Raw genomic sequence first — 13,836 nt, 5'->3', positions numbered from 1 at the left:
CCTATTCCCCTATTCTAGTATGTATTTGTTATTTCATCTTCAATATTAAACTATGAATGTACTGTATTGTTATTTGGTTGATTATCTCGGTCTTCCTCTCCATAGCACCCTACAACAGTGTTTGTAAATACATGGCAAACTTCGTTAATACTTGGTCGAAGCAATTGACAGTCCAGTAGAGCGTGTTGTGTTAGACTCAGCCGTCTGGACCTCCCGCCTTAACTGGCGCAACTGCATGTTCCATGCCACGTCGGAATTCTTGCTCAACGGATTGTTGCTACCTTTCGGGTCAATGGCGTATGCGGTCACAGTTCTGTTGCTCAACTTCTTAATGGAGAAAAGGCCGGTCTGGGAAATACACTTCCAATTAATCGATGCATATACGAGGACCTCGGTGCCAATCAGCTCAAATTCAAGGGGCCTCGGGGCCGTACAGACCAGCGCTGTCGGCCATCTAGAAGACAACCTGGCTGTCACGAGGTGGAGCTAAATAGTAGGGAAACAATTTCGTTGTTCCGCAAGGAACTCTAACCTATCTACGAGAGTCTGTTTCTATACATCATAAACATGTTCTTTGTTCTAGATGTCTAATCTAAAATCCTGACACTAGTTACCTGGCTGGATTTCCTACGTAAGCTCTACTTAGTGGCTGTAAATTGCAGAAGTGCCATCAGGATCCTATTTGATGGTATTGATAAAAGTGAAATGCATAGTGTAATCACCCATCCTTGCATTATGTGTAAGGGATTTCCGTTATGATATCAGATACACAGATTAGAGAAACGATATAATCATCTGGTCCATAAATGGGCTCATACATGCCGACGACAAAGGTAATGACAACTACCTAAAACAACAGATGCCGACCTAGCAATGGGCATACTGGGAGTCCGTAAGCCTATCGGGCAGACTGCGACTAGCCTCTTCTCGGAATCCCTGAGGGAGCACACCAGGCTCGTGATATCAATAACTGCAGCTCGTGACAATATCGCGGAATTGACGAAGCTGCTTTGGTTACTATAAAGCGCCTTCTATGGATTCGGAAAGACCTTTTTCGTATTAACAAACCATATATGCAAATGAGCTTTTGACCGGCTTGTATACTTTCATGTTATTGGATGTATAACTACGACACGTGCCAAATGATAAAATATGGCATTGTTTCGCAATGATAATTAATATAATATGTGAGCTTATGTTGCATACGTATTGACTGCTGTGCTACTTCATATAGTAATCTTTTAGCCCTTGTGAAATAAAACCCGTAAGATACCTACCTATGTTGTTTATTTATCCCGGGTAACTGTCATACGTTTGACCAACCGGGAAACTTTGTATCGTTCTCGCTTTTGTGGTGTCCAACAATATCAAAAATGGTAGGTTCTTAGGAAATATGCGTATATTGTAGTATTTCTTTTTCGTTGAGCGCATTTCTCGGATTATGACTGACTCTGATGTATTGAGTATATTTCTACCCATATATTAGTATATATACAGCCTGCGAGACCATCTCAAATTCCTCTAAATCTATTTCACACCACACTCTCCAACATTTTACATTCGATCATATAAATTCCACCACTGAACACAATGGCTTCTATCCGATTCAACAATAACTACATTACTGTTAAGGCAAATGCCAGCATTGCTTTCATCGATCTTGATTTCGTAGGTGCAAATGTCCTTATGAACAACACCCCAACCACAGCTCCAGTCACGGGGTTTTCTCAGAAAGCTGTTTCCAATTTCAAGAATAACAACCCGCCACCTAAGTCCTACATTGTTTCTCAAGGACTCACATTTCCCGATGGAGCCCATGTAACCATTTCTGGTAAGTTTGGACTTTCCGGATCATAATTACCTAGATATGTAGGGACTAATGATAATTACTAGGTGGCGGGCAGGACGATAATTTCATTCAAGCAACTGATAGCAGTGGATACAAAGCTTTCTGGCAAGTTCCTGGGGTATAAATAGCAAGAAGCTTGTTAGGGGGAGTTACCACTCAGGTGGAATGAAACGAGCTTCACATCTGAAAATGTCAACATGTAACTCTTCCTAATAAGAGGAATTCTGCAGGGGGACAATGCTTTACATCAAGCATTACGAAACGCTGAAACTCAGAGAAAGAATGGTTGGTTTATAGCTTTGGAGGATTTCTTATGTATTTAGTCGTTCTTTACAATGCTGCAGTCACTCTAATGTGACATCATGTAGGCTGAGACACTCTCTATTCATCTTCACACAGCTACATAGCAGAAATATAACCAAAAGGAGATTATAACTCGTGAATAATTCTACTATGGCCCTTTCTCACCCCCCAAGAAATATTGAAGCGCCAGAGTCCACTACCACTGACTGACCATTGACGAAGCTTGCACCCGGGCCAGCAAGGAAATGAACTACACTTGCAATTTCTTCGGGTGCTGCCGCCCGAGCCAAGGGCATAGCCTTGCTAATTTGATTGATGATCTCGGGCTTCCTCTTCATGGCGCCCTGCAGCAGCGGCGTATTTGTAAATCCAGGGCACACTTCGTTAATACGGAGGCCGGATCTCAGGTTCTCCGATGCTGGAGGTAATAGTTAGAATACGCATATCTTTGATGGCGTTACGAACCGGTCGACCTTACCAGCAGACTTTATAATACCCCTTGCAGCGAATTTGCTTGCCGTGTAAGGGATAGAATTAGGCGAGCCAATTATTGCGGACAGAGACGTAATACATATAATAGAGCCCGACCCTATGCTGCGACTGCCGCTGCGCCCTTCGACGTACGCCGGTTCTTGGCTCTTCATGACTGCAATCTCTTCTTGGAGGCAGTGTAGAATACCCTTTGCATTTATCTCATGCAAAATGTTGTATTCGGATTCGTCGACGTTTGGAGTATCCGCCTCTGTTTTCCGTGGGATCTAAAACAAACAGAGGTTGAGTTAAAAAGATATTGACCGATACTTGTTGAGAATAGGTTAGGTAGGTACCTAAGTGATAGAAATTCTACTCACCCCAGCGCTATTAACAGCATAGTCAATCCTAGAGAATAGCATCTTGACCTGTTCTACTACTACTTTTACGGAAACACGATAACGGACGTCAACGGCCATAGCCATAGTCTCGTAGCCTGCAGCCGTTGCTATTGATTTACTCTTGTCCGAAGCCTCAGATGCAGCATCAAGGTCTTGATCCGCGAATATGACGGCTCGCGCACCTCTCTCGGCAAACATCAAGGCAGTCTCGAGGCCGATGCCGCTAGCTGTTCGTCCTTAGTTAATTCTCATTTAGGCCTCAAGGAAATATTCATAGAAATTTTGACATACCGGCACCGATAATTAGGGCTACGCCATTCGTATTCATCTTGATCAAGAAGAGTATTGTCAGTAGGCTGGTCAGAACTGTAGAACTGAAAGGAAATTTTAAAGAAAGATAGAATGATTCTAATTGTTTTGAGAACAGAGAGGGGGTTACACTGTATCTTGTTGCACAACATTTCCATCAGTTTTGCGAAGGGGGTGGGAATAAACACATAAAAAGGGAGAGCTAAATAAAGCTCTCGTTGGTTAATGGTAGCATTCTTACAAAACTGATTCGGCCCCAACTGTTCCGATGGAGGTTGGTGTTAGTGCCGTGTTGCATGCTCAATTTGATTCATAATGCAGAAGTCCTAACAATCACTTCAAAAATGTTGTTGGTAAGAAAAGAACAGTCCTAGCCCGCTCAAAGTCAAGCTGCATGGTCTCCTCCTATTGTTAACGCACACGCCATATTCTTTAATATGCCAAAGTGACCTCAGACCAATCTCAAACCCACTACTTAGTTGCTTAAAGGAGGTAGGTATATAGAAGTAATAATTGATACTAGTTCATAGTAACTCAAAGTCCTCCTGCTTTTCTATGCACCACTTCTATAGCTCAAAGAAACATCATTAGTGACGTAAATCCTATCGGGATTACCATGAACTGCTATGGCAGCTGTTGGATCCGTCTCAAATTTGCGAGTATTCATAACGTTCACGAGGTGGATAAGAGGTGCCTCGACAGTGCTACTACTATGGTCTTGTTGTACAGGTTGCGTGAGGCTTTCACTAACACCGGGGAGTCGATATCTGACAGCTTCCCGGCTTTTATATCCTTGGGGATCCTTCCCAGGGGTAATAGTGTCAGGGGACAAGTGAGACTAGTATGAATTAGGCATAGATCTACATAGAGCACATATATAAGGGGGCGCGAAGCGCCCTCGAAAGAAGATAGAAGGTTAAGCGTTAATAAATTCATACTACTATACGGCTACTATACAGCAGCTTCGCTGCTGCTTCTAACATTCACTCTACGTATAACATAAACCAAGAGGTATCTCTGACAATATACCAGCATGGAAAGAAATATACCCAAAAGTTGACCCTTAAAATCAAAGAAACTAAAGGCGCAGATTTGGGACATGCCGAACATCCATAGGGACTATAATGCGGTATAAATGGGTTGATATATAGTCATCACTCGGCTTTATTCATACGTAAAAACAGTTTCAGACGAGTGGAAACACCAACTCCTGGGAACTAGGCAGCGGGATCGCACTGAGTTCCCCTTCTACCGAATCCTGGTAGGAGTTGACTGACACCCTATAGACTAGGGTGGTTTTACTTGGGCTTATAGGGAGTCCATCGCGGCGCATACAGGGGGAACAGCACCTAGGAAATAACGCCGCTCACATGCGAAGATTGGCACTATGGTATCGCTGAGGTTGGATACCTAGGTACCTACACGAGCATCCGAATATGGAAGCTATATATACACGACGCGGCTTATAGTCTTTTACTGCATTAAACAACCTGCAATATCAGTTAGTTCTAGATAGTAGACCCGAATAATTATTTCACTGAAACATTTGAACTCGATTTCTTCGATATATGATATCTTTACGATGTAGAGCTGGCTTCACGGATATAAGAATGAAATCAGACTAGGAGATAATATATGGGTTAGGTACATAAATTGGAGATAGGGGTTGTAAAGGGGGGATGTCGTGGTAGCTCTGTCAATGTGAATGACTGAAGATAACAAGATATCCTCATAGCCCAACTTTGAACAGCTATTCATTCCATCACATAGGTTGAAATACCTACTGAGGTAAGTTGGTGCGAATTTATGTGTCCACACGGCGAAGTAAGCTTGAATGGTACTAACATACCTAGGTACATAGAGCTTACCTTGATGAGGGGTTCTATTTGAGTATCCACCATAGGTCAGATTGGATTATAGATCTGACAGTCCTTAATGTATATTTTTTATTATTACACATTGTCATGATATTCGGTCCCTCTTCTTACATCCTCACTTCCTTTATCTCCCGGATTTTCCGTGTCCCTTCTGAATAGGTACTATATTATGTCTACCGCCGACACCCCTTCCACCGCCAAACTAAGTGCAGATTATGATTACATTATCATTGGAGGCGGAACAGCCGGGCTTGTACTTGCGTCGAGGTTAACCGAAGAAAAAGATGTCTGCGTCTTGGTTCTTGAAGCTGGTGCGAATCGCCTAAGAGATCCGAAAATCTTAATTCAAGGTCTTGCCGCTGCGACATATTTTGATCCAGATTATGATTGGTGTATTACTACAGAACCTCAAGTAGGACTTAACAACCGTAGGCTAGCACAGCCTTTAGGCAAAACTCTAGGTGGCTCATCAGCGTGAGGGCCCATATTCCCAATATACGAATACGTTCTGAAAATATAGCTAATCAGGCTTGGGTCAAAGTATCAACCTAGGAATGGTTATATACCCGTCTAAGTCAGGCTTTGACACATGGGAAAGACTAGGAAATCCAGGCTGGGGATGGAAAACTATGGAAAGTTACTTTCGCAAGTTCCATACATTCACAGAGCCTCAAGCGAAGCTCAAAGAAGAGTTCATGCTTGATTACTTGAATGGTGTTCATGGCACAGATGGGCCTATTCAAATCTCTTACGGTAGCGAGCAAGGTTTCCCCCCCTTTTCCCAAGCCTGGCCCCGGGCATGGTCCGCGCTATGCAAGCCTATTGACGGCGATCCTATCGCTGGTATGTCTATCGGGGCTTTCAACAACGCCGCCACGCTTCATCCAACGACTAAAGAGAGGAGTCATGCCGGAAATGCGTACTTTTCAGACAGAGTCGCTCAACGACCAAACCTACGCGTCATCACAGAAGCACTCGTCGAGAAAATTCTCTTTGTTGAACAAACTGGCGGTCTCAACAAGCTTCGGGCCACCGGAGTCGAATTCATTGGGAAAGACGGCCGGAGACGGCAGGTCTCTGCCACGCGTGAGGTGATTCTGGCGGCCGGGGCAGTCAAGTCGCCTCAACTGCTCGAGCTCTCAGGAATTGGTAGGAAGGATATACTTCAAAAGTACGGGATTGATTGCCTTCTGGACAATCCTAATGTTGGTGAAAACTTCCAGGATCATGGTTTCGTACCATTTTCCTGGGAGGTAGCAGATCCGATAACGTCAGGCGATCAGATGCGAAGCCCAAGAGTCATTAAAGCGGCCATGGAGGCTTATCAGGAGGCCAGAGCAGGTCCCTTGTCTGGAAACGCACTCGCATCGGCCTTTTTTCCACTCCAGGACGAAGGTCTTGCACCCGTATCCGTAAGCCAGCTCCTTTCAGACCTCGACCAAGCAGAGGCAGAACCTAGAGTTCTCCGTGAGCAGATCTGTACCCCTGATGACTGCTCAGCCCAATTTACTCTTGCACCATTTCAGCTGAACCCTTTCCCGGGGGACAATCCTTCCCAGATCTTTGGCCTTGGTGCCGAAGGCTTCTACGTGTCTATTGTAGCTGTCCTGAGCCACCCATTCAGTCGCGGATCAGTGCATATACAATCAACTGATCCACGCTCATCACCCGTTGTCGATCCGCGCGCTATGTCTCACCCTCTAGACCTGGAGCTACATGCGCGACACGTACTACTTCTCGAGAAGATCCGTGATACTCCACCACTAAGAGAGCTATTTAAAGAGGGTGGGCGGCGTCTGCATCACAGCGGGCAGAAGGTTGAGACATTAGACCAAGCGAAGGAAGCGGTTAGGAATGGATACACACCACATTACCATGTATGCGGAACGGCAGCCATGATGCCTCGAGAAACTGGTGGTGTGGTGGACTCGAGCCTAAGGGTGTATGGAGTGGACGGCTTAAGAATTGTCGATGCGAGCGTGTTTCCACTAATTCCGAGAGGGAATATTCAAAGCTCAGTCTACGCGGTTGCTGAGAAAGCTGCTGATCTTATTAGGGTAAGTTAGTGGGAGAGGGAAACGACGATAAGTTTAATAAAGCTTATAGACCAGTATAAATCAAGGCGCGCGTCGCTATGACAAGCCAACGACGCATCTGCGCTGCATGTTTAGTGCTATACTAAATCAATTTATAGTCACGCAGGTACGCGTTTGGGTCATGGCAAATTGCGTATGAAAAAGCTTACGTAGGTAGGTAGGTAGGTAATCGGAAAGCGAATTTCCTAGTATAAAAACAAAAGCTATGGTTTCACATGTTGGGTACATAAATTCTATTTGTATAGTACGGCGGTAGGGTCGACCACCAATATAAATACATGCTCAAGGTCTTTTTGATTTAAGTGACGGAAGATCTAGAATTAATGGAACCCCTTCTCCCAGTGAAAGCGGATCCCCAATCAAGCCTAACACAACAGCCACGTTGTGGCTATACAATACTCTCAATCCTTACCTAGGTAGGTTAGGTGCATATAGAGATAGATACCTTAGGTACCTACAGTGGGAATATTCCATTATACCTATATCTTTAATCATTAAGACGGGAGCTGCTAAGCTGAGATTCGTACCGATTCACAATGTCTAAAAAGGTTGCCAACGTCATATCAACCGAACTACTCGTATGTGCCCAGGCAACTTAGTAGCACTAAATTTACTAAGAGTGTTTTCCAGGAAAATAAAGATGCGAAATGGATCAATCTCGTAAAGTCAGTCGCTATAAATTAGGTACCTAAGATATGCGGCATTTCACCATACACACTACCCACACTACCTATACACCACGTTCTGAATTGCCAATGAACCCCTCATCGATCTAACTATAGCATGATTCAGAATTACGTACGAGGATGAAAATGGCCAAGTGCGCACCTGGGAGGCGATGAAGCGCCCTGGACGTCCGAGCACTAGTGCCGTTGATGCTGTGCAAATGATCGCCGTCATTCATCACAAAGAAGGTCCTAAGGTCCTCCTTGAGAAACAGTTTCGCGCGCCAGCAGGTAAAATCGTTATTGAGTTTCCAGCTGGATTAGTAGATGAGGATGAGACCGTGGAGCAAGCGGCGCTACGTGAATTAAAGGAAGAAACAGGTTACGTTGGTGAAATAGTACCAGACCGTGGAGGTGCAAGACCGATCCTTTTTAGCTGTGAGTTATATCAACCCTTCCCGTATTGCAATAATGTACACTAACCATATCCTCAGCGCCTGCATCTTCGAGGTAGAATTTGCGCTTCCTAATGTTGATACCAAGCCATTTGACTAATTATTGATATAGCTCAAGGACATTTCTCATCCATCTGAAAATTGACCCGCAAAAAGAAGAGAATCAAAATCCGAAACCTCACCTAGAAGATGGTGAGTTTATCGAGGCCTTTTGGGTACCATTAGATAGCCTGTATGCCGAATGTAGGAAGTTAGAGGCCCAGGGGTTTGCGATTGACGGCAAGGTCGGCGTCTTTGCTGAGGGTCTCGAGATGTCCAAAATTTGGCCAGCTTCATGAGTGCGCCACGCATCGTAGAGAGAGCATTTTACATTTTAGATAACTAACAGACCTATCTATAATTCATACATCTTGCCATCCACACGTTTCAGCTGATATGAAAACAAGACAGAGTCGAGTATTCATTAAAATAAATTATGTACATGTAGTTACTTACCTCTTAAGCACTCTCTTATGTGGTGACATCCCACAAGTTGAGCATTGAAGACATGTATTAAAGAAACTACCTAAATCCGCGGCGACGGTTGCAACTTTAAAAGCCTACCTAGGTATACTAAGAAATTAGTATAAATATTCCTATTATTGTCTATTCGATACAACCTTCCCTATCCTGAATCAAATTACATCTTTTGAGAAGCTACAACAACCATCGACACCATATCGTCAACAAATAACAGCAAGCTTTACCAGAGTCCCATTTTCTACTTATTTACAACATTAACACGAATTACACAGTCCATCTTCTATCCAAATAGCAGAAAATTGGGAATATATCTTGCCTATAACCCTCGTATTTCTATCCCTCCACATTAATTAATACGTGATCATCACCCCAAGATTATATACAAGCAACGAAAATTTTAGGACAAAATCGCTATCATGTATGCCCCTACAGATCCAAATAAAGAACCATGGCACGCCTGGAAGTGCGAAAAATGTGGGCGCTGGTGTCCTGCCACTGATAATATCTGTCTCTGCGGCGCCTTCAAGCCACGGCCACGGCATAGTTCTTCATGGATTCAGCATGGACCTCAACTACCCATGCGTCGAGATGAATTTCCTATGCCAAACAACTTTCTTAGGCATGATTCTGGGCCTATAGCGAATCGGGTAATTACTGGTGGATATGATGCGCCCTCTAGACATGATGCGCCGCCCCCTGGATGGGATACTTTACCTTCGAAAGACTTCCCTAAACGAAGTGCTGTCACTGTCACTCCATCAAGACGCTTGCGAATAGAATCACTTCTAAATGAAGAAGATGCCACTTTTGAATACAATTATCCGACTGTACATGATAGGGTTTTCGACCAAGACGCAATCGTCGGTGCATCTACTAGTTTTTCTACACATAGTCGAACTGCTACGGCTAACGAACCTGGTCGTTCAATTGGTCTACCCTTCCAAGATAATTCTATCCAGCATGCTACGACTTCCGAGGCAAATGACGCTTACGAGGCATGGCACACTGCCACTTATCAAAGAAACCCCTTCAATGGCAGCTCGGAAGACACTTCACCATCCACTCCGACCAGGAGAAAATCTTATTAAATTAGACGTCACGTTGCGTCAAAATCGTTCGAAAAAGCAAAGGTTAGACCCCCTTGCCAATAGGACCCCTCCCTCAATTTTTAGAACCGACTTTAACGAATTGTAATTGCTTCTAGCCACGATAGTTCCCCTATATCCGGCTCTTCCAATACCGCCAATCGAAGATCACCCATCAGACATAAGAGATAGGTTTTACCTTAACGCAACCTTGTCCAAGAAGAGTTGCCACTAGTGTCCCCATAGATACCTATACAGCGTGCCTTTGCCCAGGACACAAAAGTTTGGTATACATAAGATACATTATTCTGGGCGATACTGTGAGTTCATGAGGCTGTTTATTCTGAAAGACTCTATTTTAGGTACACAAGGTATTAAGCGGTTGGATTATATAGGGGCTTACATTGAGGCCGGCTAGCGACCTATACAGTTGGTACACACAGCGAGTCATTTTCAAAAAGAAAAAGAAAAGAAAAAGAAAGAAAAAAAGAAAAAACATGTAATTCAATCAGTTCATCCATAAAGAGCTCAATATCAAGGAGAATTTTATCATAACCCTGTTATTGAATCATTGCTTAGGATGTGACTTGATATATAGCGGCTCAAGGTAAGCTACACCAGGGGAGAAGTCCGCATCAAGGGTTGCCTCTGGATTGGCTAAGCTCAACTACACCAAATGTTAGCAAGTTCTGTCCATCATATATATCATTCGCTATTTTATTTCAGCTTACCTTATATTTTATCAATATAGCTGGAATTACCTTCTTCATCTGTAACATGGCAATATTCTGCCCCAAGCAACTACGACGGCCCCTACTAAATCCCATATGGGCGGCCTCCATGCGCCTGCGCTTTTCTCGATCAGAAATAAGCCAGCGTTCGGGACGAAATATATGAGCATCGTCTCCAAAGATCTCTACATTGTGATGGACCGCCAGGGGTAAGCATCCTACACTCGTGCCTTCTGGAAAGGACATTCCCGCGATAGTGACGCCTCCCGTAGGTACTAACCGCTCCATCGGCCACGTAGTGATACTGAATAGCCGCATACCCTCTTTGATAACAGCATCTAGGTACGGCAGCTTATTGACTTGTGAGGCCCCGGGTACTTGCGGCAGATCCGCGCGTACCAATTCATCCTCGAGCTTCTCGAGCGATTCCGGGTTTTTGATTAAGTTGTAAAGTACTGCCGTCACAGTGGTCGCTGTCGTGTCGCCTGCTCCGGATATCGTAGACATTATCATACCTACAATACCTGCGGCGTCTAGTTGCGGGTGAGCTTTGCCAGCTTCGAGAAATCTTTGTAGAAGATCTATATCACCAGGCTCGGTTTTCAATTGACCGCTCCTTGCCTTGATTTTGGATAAAGCCACCCCCGCCATACGAGACGTTGCTAGTTTCTGGCGCACGGCGAGGGGGTTACGATATATCAATCTCTCAAGCTTTGGGATCGAAGACCACCACCCCCAATGGTTGAAACGGTCACGGACGAGCTGTATTGAGCCATCCGCATCACCTTCGACACGAAGACATCCGAGCGGCTCACCAAAAGAAAACCGCCCGGCCGCGTCCATAGTGTACCAAAGGATCATCGATGAGAGATCAAAGGTTTCCTTCTTGCTGATGACATCTATTAATTCTTCGATCGTAGCATCAATCCACTTCTCATAGTCCAACACGGCAGTGGGAGTGAAGGCGTTCGCTACCGATCGACGCAATGCACCATGGCGATTTTCGTCAGATGTGCTCACAAGGCTTGGCACCTCCTTACCATTCTGTATTGCTACCAGAACCTTGTAAGAGTCTGCCTAAGTATGCAATATTAGTAAGAATATGGCAGCGTATATAGCTTTGAAGTTACTATACCGTGATGAACCCCGTCCGACTTCCGTAGACAACATTGATAACCTCCGGGTCGCTAATACTGATACTACGCACGCCATATCTAACGATGGGCCCGAATTGAGAGTGCAAGTCCAATATTTTCTCCCTCAGTCTCCCATTGTATTGATAGTAAGCCCTCCACAGATCCGTACACCCCGCGAGGATCGGCCCCGGTGCTTTACTGAGCTTCGTCCAATTGCGGAGAAGGCGAGCAAAGATTAAAGATACAGCAAGAATCGAAAATGATAGAAACGACAGAGCCATGTTGATGATGGGTGGGCAACTTTAGGATCGAATCGAACACGGACATGAACAGAGGAGGTGATGGGGGAAGGTGAACGAGAAATGATATGCACGTTTACCATGACTTAACCCCTCTTCCATTGTTCTCCACGTAACAATCTCTCGCTGCGCTTTAATTAAAAAACGACCGGCAATTAAGGGTTACTCCAAAATACTTCCAAAGAGGAAGGTTCCCTTTAATTTCTAAGTATTTTTAGATATTTGTAAAAGACATGTCTTTTCAAGAATATTGCAAGGGCCGGAATAACCTCACATTGGCTCTTAAAATTTGGTACGCTATCCTCCGGCCATTGGCAGGCGCGGTTGTTGCCGCTATATTCTATATCAACGAATAAATATCCATTATCTCTTGATTGCAATTCCTCAAGAATGTAAGAGCTACACAGAGCGCCCATATCATTCTTTTTTTTTCTATTGGAGATCTATGTTAGGACTCTGCGCTTCAGCCCTTGCTTCGGGCTTCTTCGTACTCTCTTCCTACCAATCCTCCTTTCCTCCCTAGTTCTCCACTATCCCATTCAAAATAGCACGTGCAAGGGTAAACAATATCGAAGCTTGTGGGCTGGCGTCGGAATTAGAATGACAGTGCTTTCGGAGTAACACGATAGCTTCAATCAAACAACTACCTTCGACCGTATTGATCAGAAATGGAGGAATACTTGGTGTACATAGGCCTTCTATAATATCTTAGGAGAGGAAGATTTGCTTAGATGTCCTAGTAGGTATTAGGGGTCGTTATGTTTTTCGACTCCATCTCAGTCCCTACAAGTAGTAAAGTAACAATCTGTTGTTTGGGGAGCTTCCAATGGCCTCCACTGCTGAATGGTAAAAGTTAGGTGCTTAAGGTAATTGCCTACGAAGTAAAGAAGGCCTACGCTGAAATTGAATTATTATCCGGTTGTGCCCATGTTTAAGCCAGTTAGATATATGGAAGATAAAGGGAGAAGATTTAGGAGCCTAGACCGTCCGTAACTTGAAAAGGAACTCGATTTATTAGGTAGAATTTATGAAAAATTTCAACCACAATCTACCATAAATATTCCAGTAGGTATATTTACATTAATTCATATGCTCCCCAAAGTTATAGATCTAACCTTGCCTTTTTCTTCGGGGGGGTTGTATGATATTAGTGCCCCTTGGATGGAATCCATAGATTTAGTAGATAATCAGGCATTATTGATCACAATTTCAAGTTTTTAGTATCTTTATTAACTTTCCTTGTATTATACCCAAGCTTTATTTAGGACAAGGCATTACTACAATAGCGTCACAATATGCACTGATGAGAATTCTTGTCCATTGTTCACTACCTTACTTGGGTAACTCACCACTAGCCTCCCTCTAAATAAGCCAACCCCCTATAGACCTTTAAAAGTAGTATAACCTCAATATATTAAACGAAAGCATCTTTATGCTACTATTAACTCGTCAGGAGAGATATACTTGGTCCAATACACAAACCCCAAAGCAGCTTTAGCCAATCCAGTTCGATAAGGTATTTGCAACATCTAATCTAATCCAACACAGCTAGGGATATGAATTTATCTATCAATTAGCCCCTTTATTAGCATGCTAGCTGTCACCCACGTTACAAATGTCTGCCTGAAGTCCACAAA

The 13,836-nt window shown here is 43.9% G+C and overlaps 7 protein-coding genes across 7 annotated transcripts; 5 read left to right on the top strand and 2 right to left on the bottom strand.

Annotated features, from left to right (window-relative positions):
- The first annotated feature begins 158 nt into the window (after positions 1–158).
- Positions 159–497, top strand: F4813DRAFT_342288 (uncharacterized protein). The gene has a single exon (XM_049241385.1). The coding sequence runs from the start codon at positions 236–238 to the stop codon at positions 488–490; it is 255 nt and encodes an 84-aa protein (XP_049104864.1). The 5' UTR covers positions 159–235; the 3' UTR covers positions 491–497.
- Positions 498–1,581: 1,084 nt separating this feature from the next.
- Positions 1,582–1,995, top strand: F4813DRAFT_342287 (uncharacterized protein). The gene is made up of 2 exons (XM_049241384.1): positions 1,582–1,831; positions 1,894–1,995. The coding sequence occupies exons 1-2, from the start codon at positions 1,591–1,593 to the stop codon at positions 1,971–1,973; spliced, it is 321 nt and encodes a 106-aa protein (XP_049104863.1). The 5' UTR covers positions 1,582–1,590; the 3' UTR covers positions 1,974–1,995.
- A 144-nt stretch (positions 1,996–2,139) lies between these two features.
- On the bottom strand, positions 2,140–3,546 carry F4813DRAFT_342285 (oxidoreductase). Its single transcript, XM_049241383.1, has 4 exons — positions 3,316–3,546; positions 3,004–3,251; positions 2,631–2,910; positions 2,140–2,570 (listed from the first exon to the last, which is right to left on the bottom strand). Exons 1-4 carry the CDS (start codon positions 3,350–3,352, stop codon positions 2,314–2,316), a joined length of 822 nt encoding a protein of 273 aa, XP_049104862.1. The 5' UTR covers positions 3,353–3,546; the 3' UTR covers positions 2,140–2,313.
- Positions 3,547–5,264: 1,718 nt separating this feature from the next.
- F4813DRAFT_342281 (putative GMC oxidoreductase) lies at positions 5,265–7,603 on the top strand. The gene is made up of 3 exons (XM_049241382.1): positions 5,265–5,684; positions 5,752–7,267; positions 7,322–7,603. Exons 1-3 carry the CDS (start codon positions 5,380–5,382, stop codon positions 7,346–7,348), a joined length of 1,848 nt encoding a protein of 615 aa, XP_049104861.1. The 5' UTR covers positions 5,265–5,379; the 3' UTR covers positions 7,349–7,603.
- A 34-nt stretch (positions 7,604–7,637) lies between these two features.
- On the top strand, positions 7,638–8,846 carry F4813DRAFT_342276 (putative ADP-ribose pyrophosphatase). The gene is made up of 5 exons (XM_049241381.1): positions 7,638–7,884; positions 7,937–7,971; positions 8,099–8,409; positions 8,466–8,481; positions 8,539–8,846. Exons 1-5 carry the CDS (start codon positions 7,843–7,845, stop codon positions 8,762–8,764), a joined length of 630 nt encoding a protein of 209 aa, XP_049104860.1. The 5' UTR covers positions 7,638–7,842; the 3' UTR covers positions 8,765–8,846.
- A 518-nt stretch (positions 8,847–9,364) lies between these two features.
- On the top strand, positions 9,365–10,371 carry F4813DRAFT_394977 (uncharacterized protein; the record flags this gene model as incomplete). The annotated part of the gene is made up of 1 exon (XM_049247644.1): positions 9,365–10,371. The coding sequence occupies one exon, from the start codon at positions 9,365–9,367 to the stop codon at positions 10,034–10,036; it is 672 nt and encodes a 223-aa protein (XP_049104859.1). The 3' UTR covers positions 10,037–10,371.
- F4813DRAFT_14213 (cytochrome P450) lies at positions 10,372–12,291 on the bottom strand. The gene is made up of 3 exons (XM_049238846.1): positions 11,900–12,291; positions 10,765–11,841; positions 10,372–10,700 (listed from the first exon to the last, which is right to left on the bottom strand). Exons 1-3 carry the CDS (start codon positions 12,179–12,181, stop codon positions 10,602–10,604), a joined length of 1,458 nt encoding a protein of 485 aa, XP_049104858.1. The 5' UTR covers positions 12,182–12,291; the 3' UTR covers positions 10,372–10,601.
- Between the last annotated feature and the right edge of the window lie 1,545 nt (positions 12,292–13,836).

The sequence above is a fragment of the Daldinia decipiens genome (assembly GCF_022478715.1).
Source record: "Daldinia decipiens strain CBS 113046 unplaced genomic scaffold F4813scaffold_1, whole genome shotgun sequence".
Taxonomy (NCBI): Eukaryota; Fungi; Ascomycota; class Sordariomycetes; order Xylariales; family Hypoxylaceae; genus Daldinia; species Daldinia decipiens.
This window is presented reverse-complemented; position numbering and strand designations above follow the sequence as displayed.

Bases quoted from the DNA above. Each gene is read 5' to 3' on its own strand.
- F4813DRAFT_342288 (XM_049241385.1), top strand. From the start codon at position 236: ATGTTCCATGCCACGTCGGAATTCTTGCTCAACGGATTGTTGCTACCT.
- F4813DRAFT_342276 (XM_049241381.1), top strand. From the start codon at position 7,843: ATGTCTAAAAAGGTTGCCAACGTCATATCAACCGAACTACTC. The intron at 7,885-7,936 runs GTATGTGCCCAG...AGTGTTTTCCAG, and splicing joins TCATATCAACCGAACTACTC to GAAAATAAAGATGCGAAATG. The intron at 7,972-8,098 runs GTCAGTCGCTAT...AGCATGATTCAG, and splicing joins AAATGGATCAATCTCGTAAA to AATTACGTACGAGGATGAAA.
- F4813DRAFT_342285 (XM_049241383.1), bottom strand. From the start codon at position 3,352: ATGAATACGAATGGCGTAGCCCTAATTATCGGTGCCG. The intron at 2,911-3,003 runs GTGAGTAGAATT...TGTTTGTTTTAG, and splicing joins ATGCTGTTAATAGCGCTGGG to ATCCCACGGAAAACAGAGGC. The intron at 2,571-2,630 runs GTAAGGTCGACC...TATTACCTCCAG, and splicing joins GGGTATTATAAAGTCTGCTG to CATCGGAGAACCTGAGATCC.
- F4813DRAFT_14213 (XM_049238846.1), bottom strand. From the start codon at position 12,181: ATGGCTCTGTCGTTTCTATCATTTTCGATTCTTGCTGTATCTTTAATC. The intron at 11,842-11,899 runs GTATAGTAACTT...TTGCATACTTAG, and splicing joins GTCGGACGGGGTTCATCACG to GCAGACTCTTACAAGGTTCT. The intron at 10,701-10,764 runs GTAAGCTGAAAT...CATTTGGTGTAG, and splicing joins CTATATTGATAAAATATAAG to TTGAGCTTAGCCAATCCAGA.
- F4813DRAFT_342287 (XM_049241384.1), top strand. From the start codon at position 1,591: ATGGCTTCTATCCGATTCAACAATAACTACATTACTGTTAAGGCAAAT. The intron at 1,832-1,893 runs GTAAGTTTGGAC...GATAATTACTAG, and splicing joins AGCCCATGTAACCATTTCTG to GTGGCGGGCAGGACGATAAT.
- F4813DRAFT_342281 (XM_049241382.1), top strand. From the start codon at position 5,380: ATGTCTACCGCCGACACCCCTTCCACCGCCAAACTAAGTGCAGATTAT. The intron at 5,685-5,751 runs GTGAGGGCCCAT...CTTGGGTCAAAG, and splicing joins ACTCTAGGTGGCTCATCAGC to TATCAACCTAGGAATGGTTA. The intron at 7,268-7,321 runs GTAAGTTAGTGG...CTTATAGACCAG, and splicing joins AAGCTGCTGATCTTATTAGG to TATAAATCAAGGCGCGCGTC.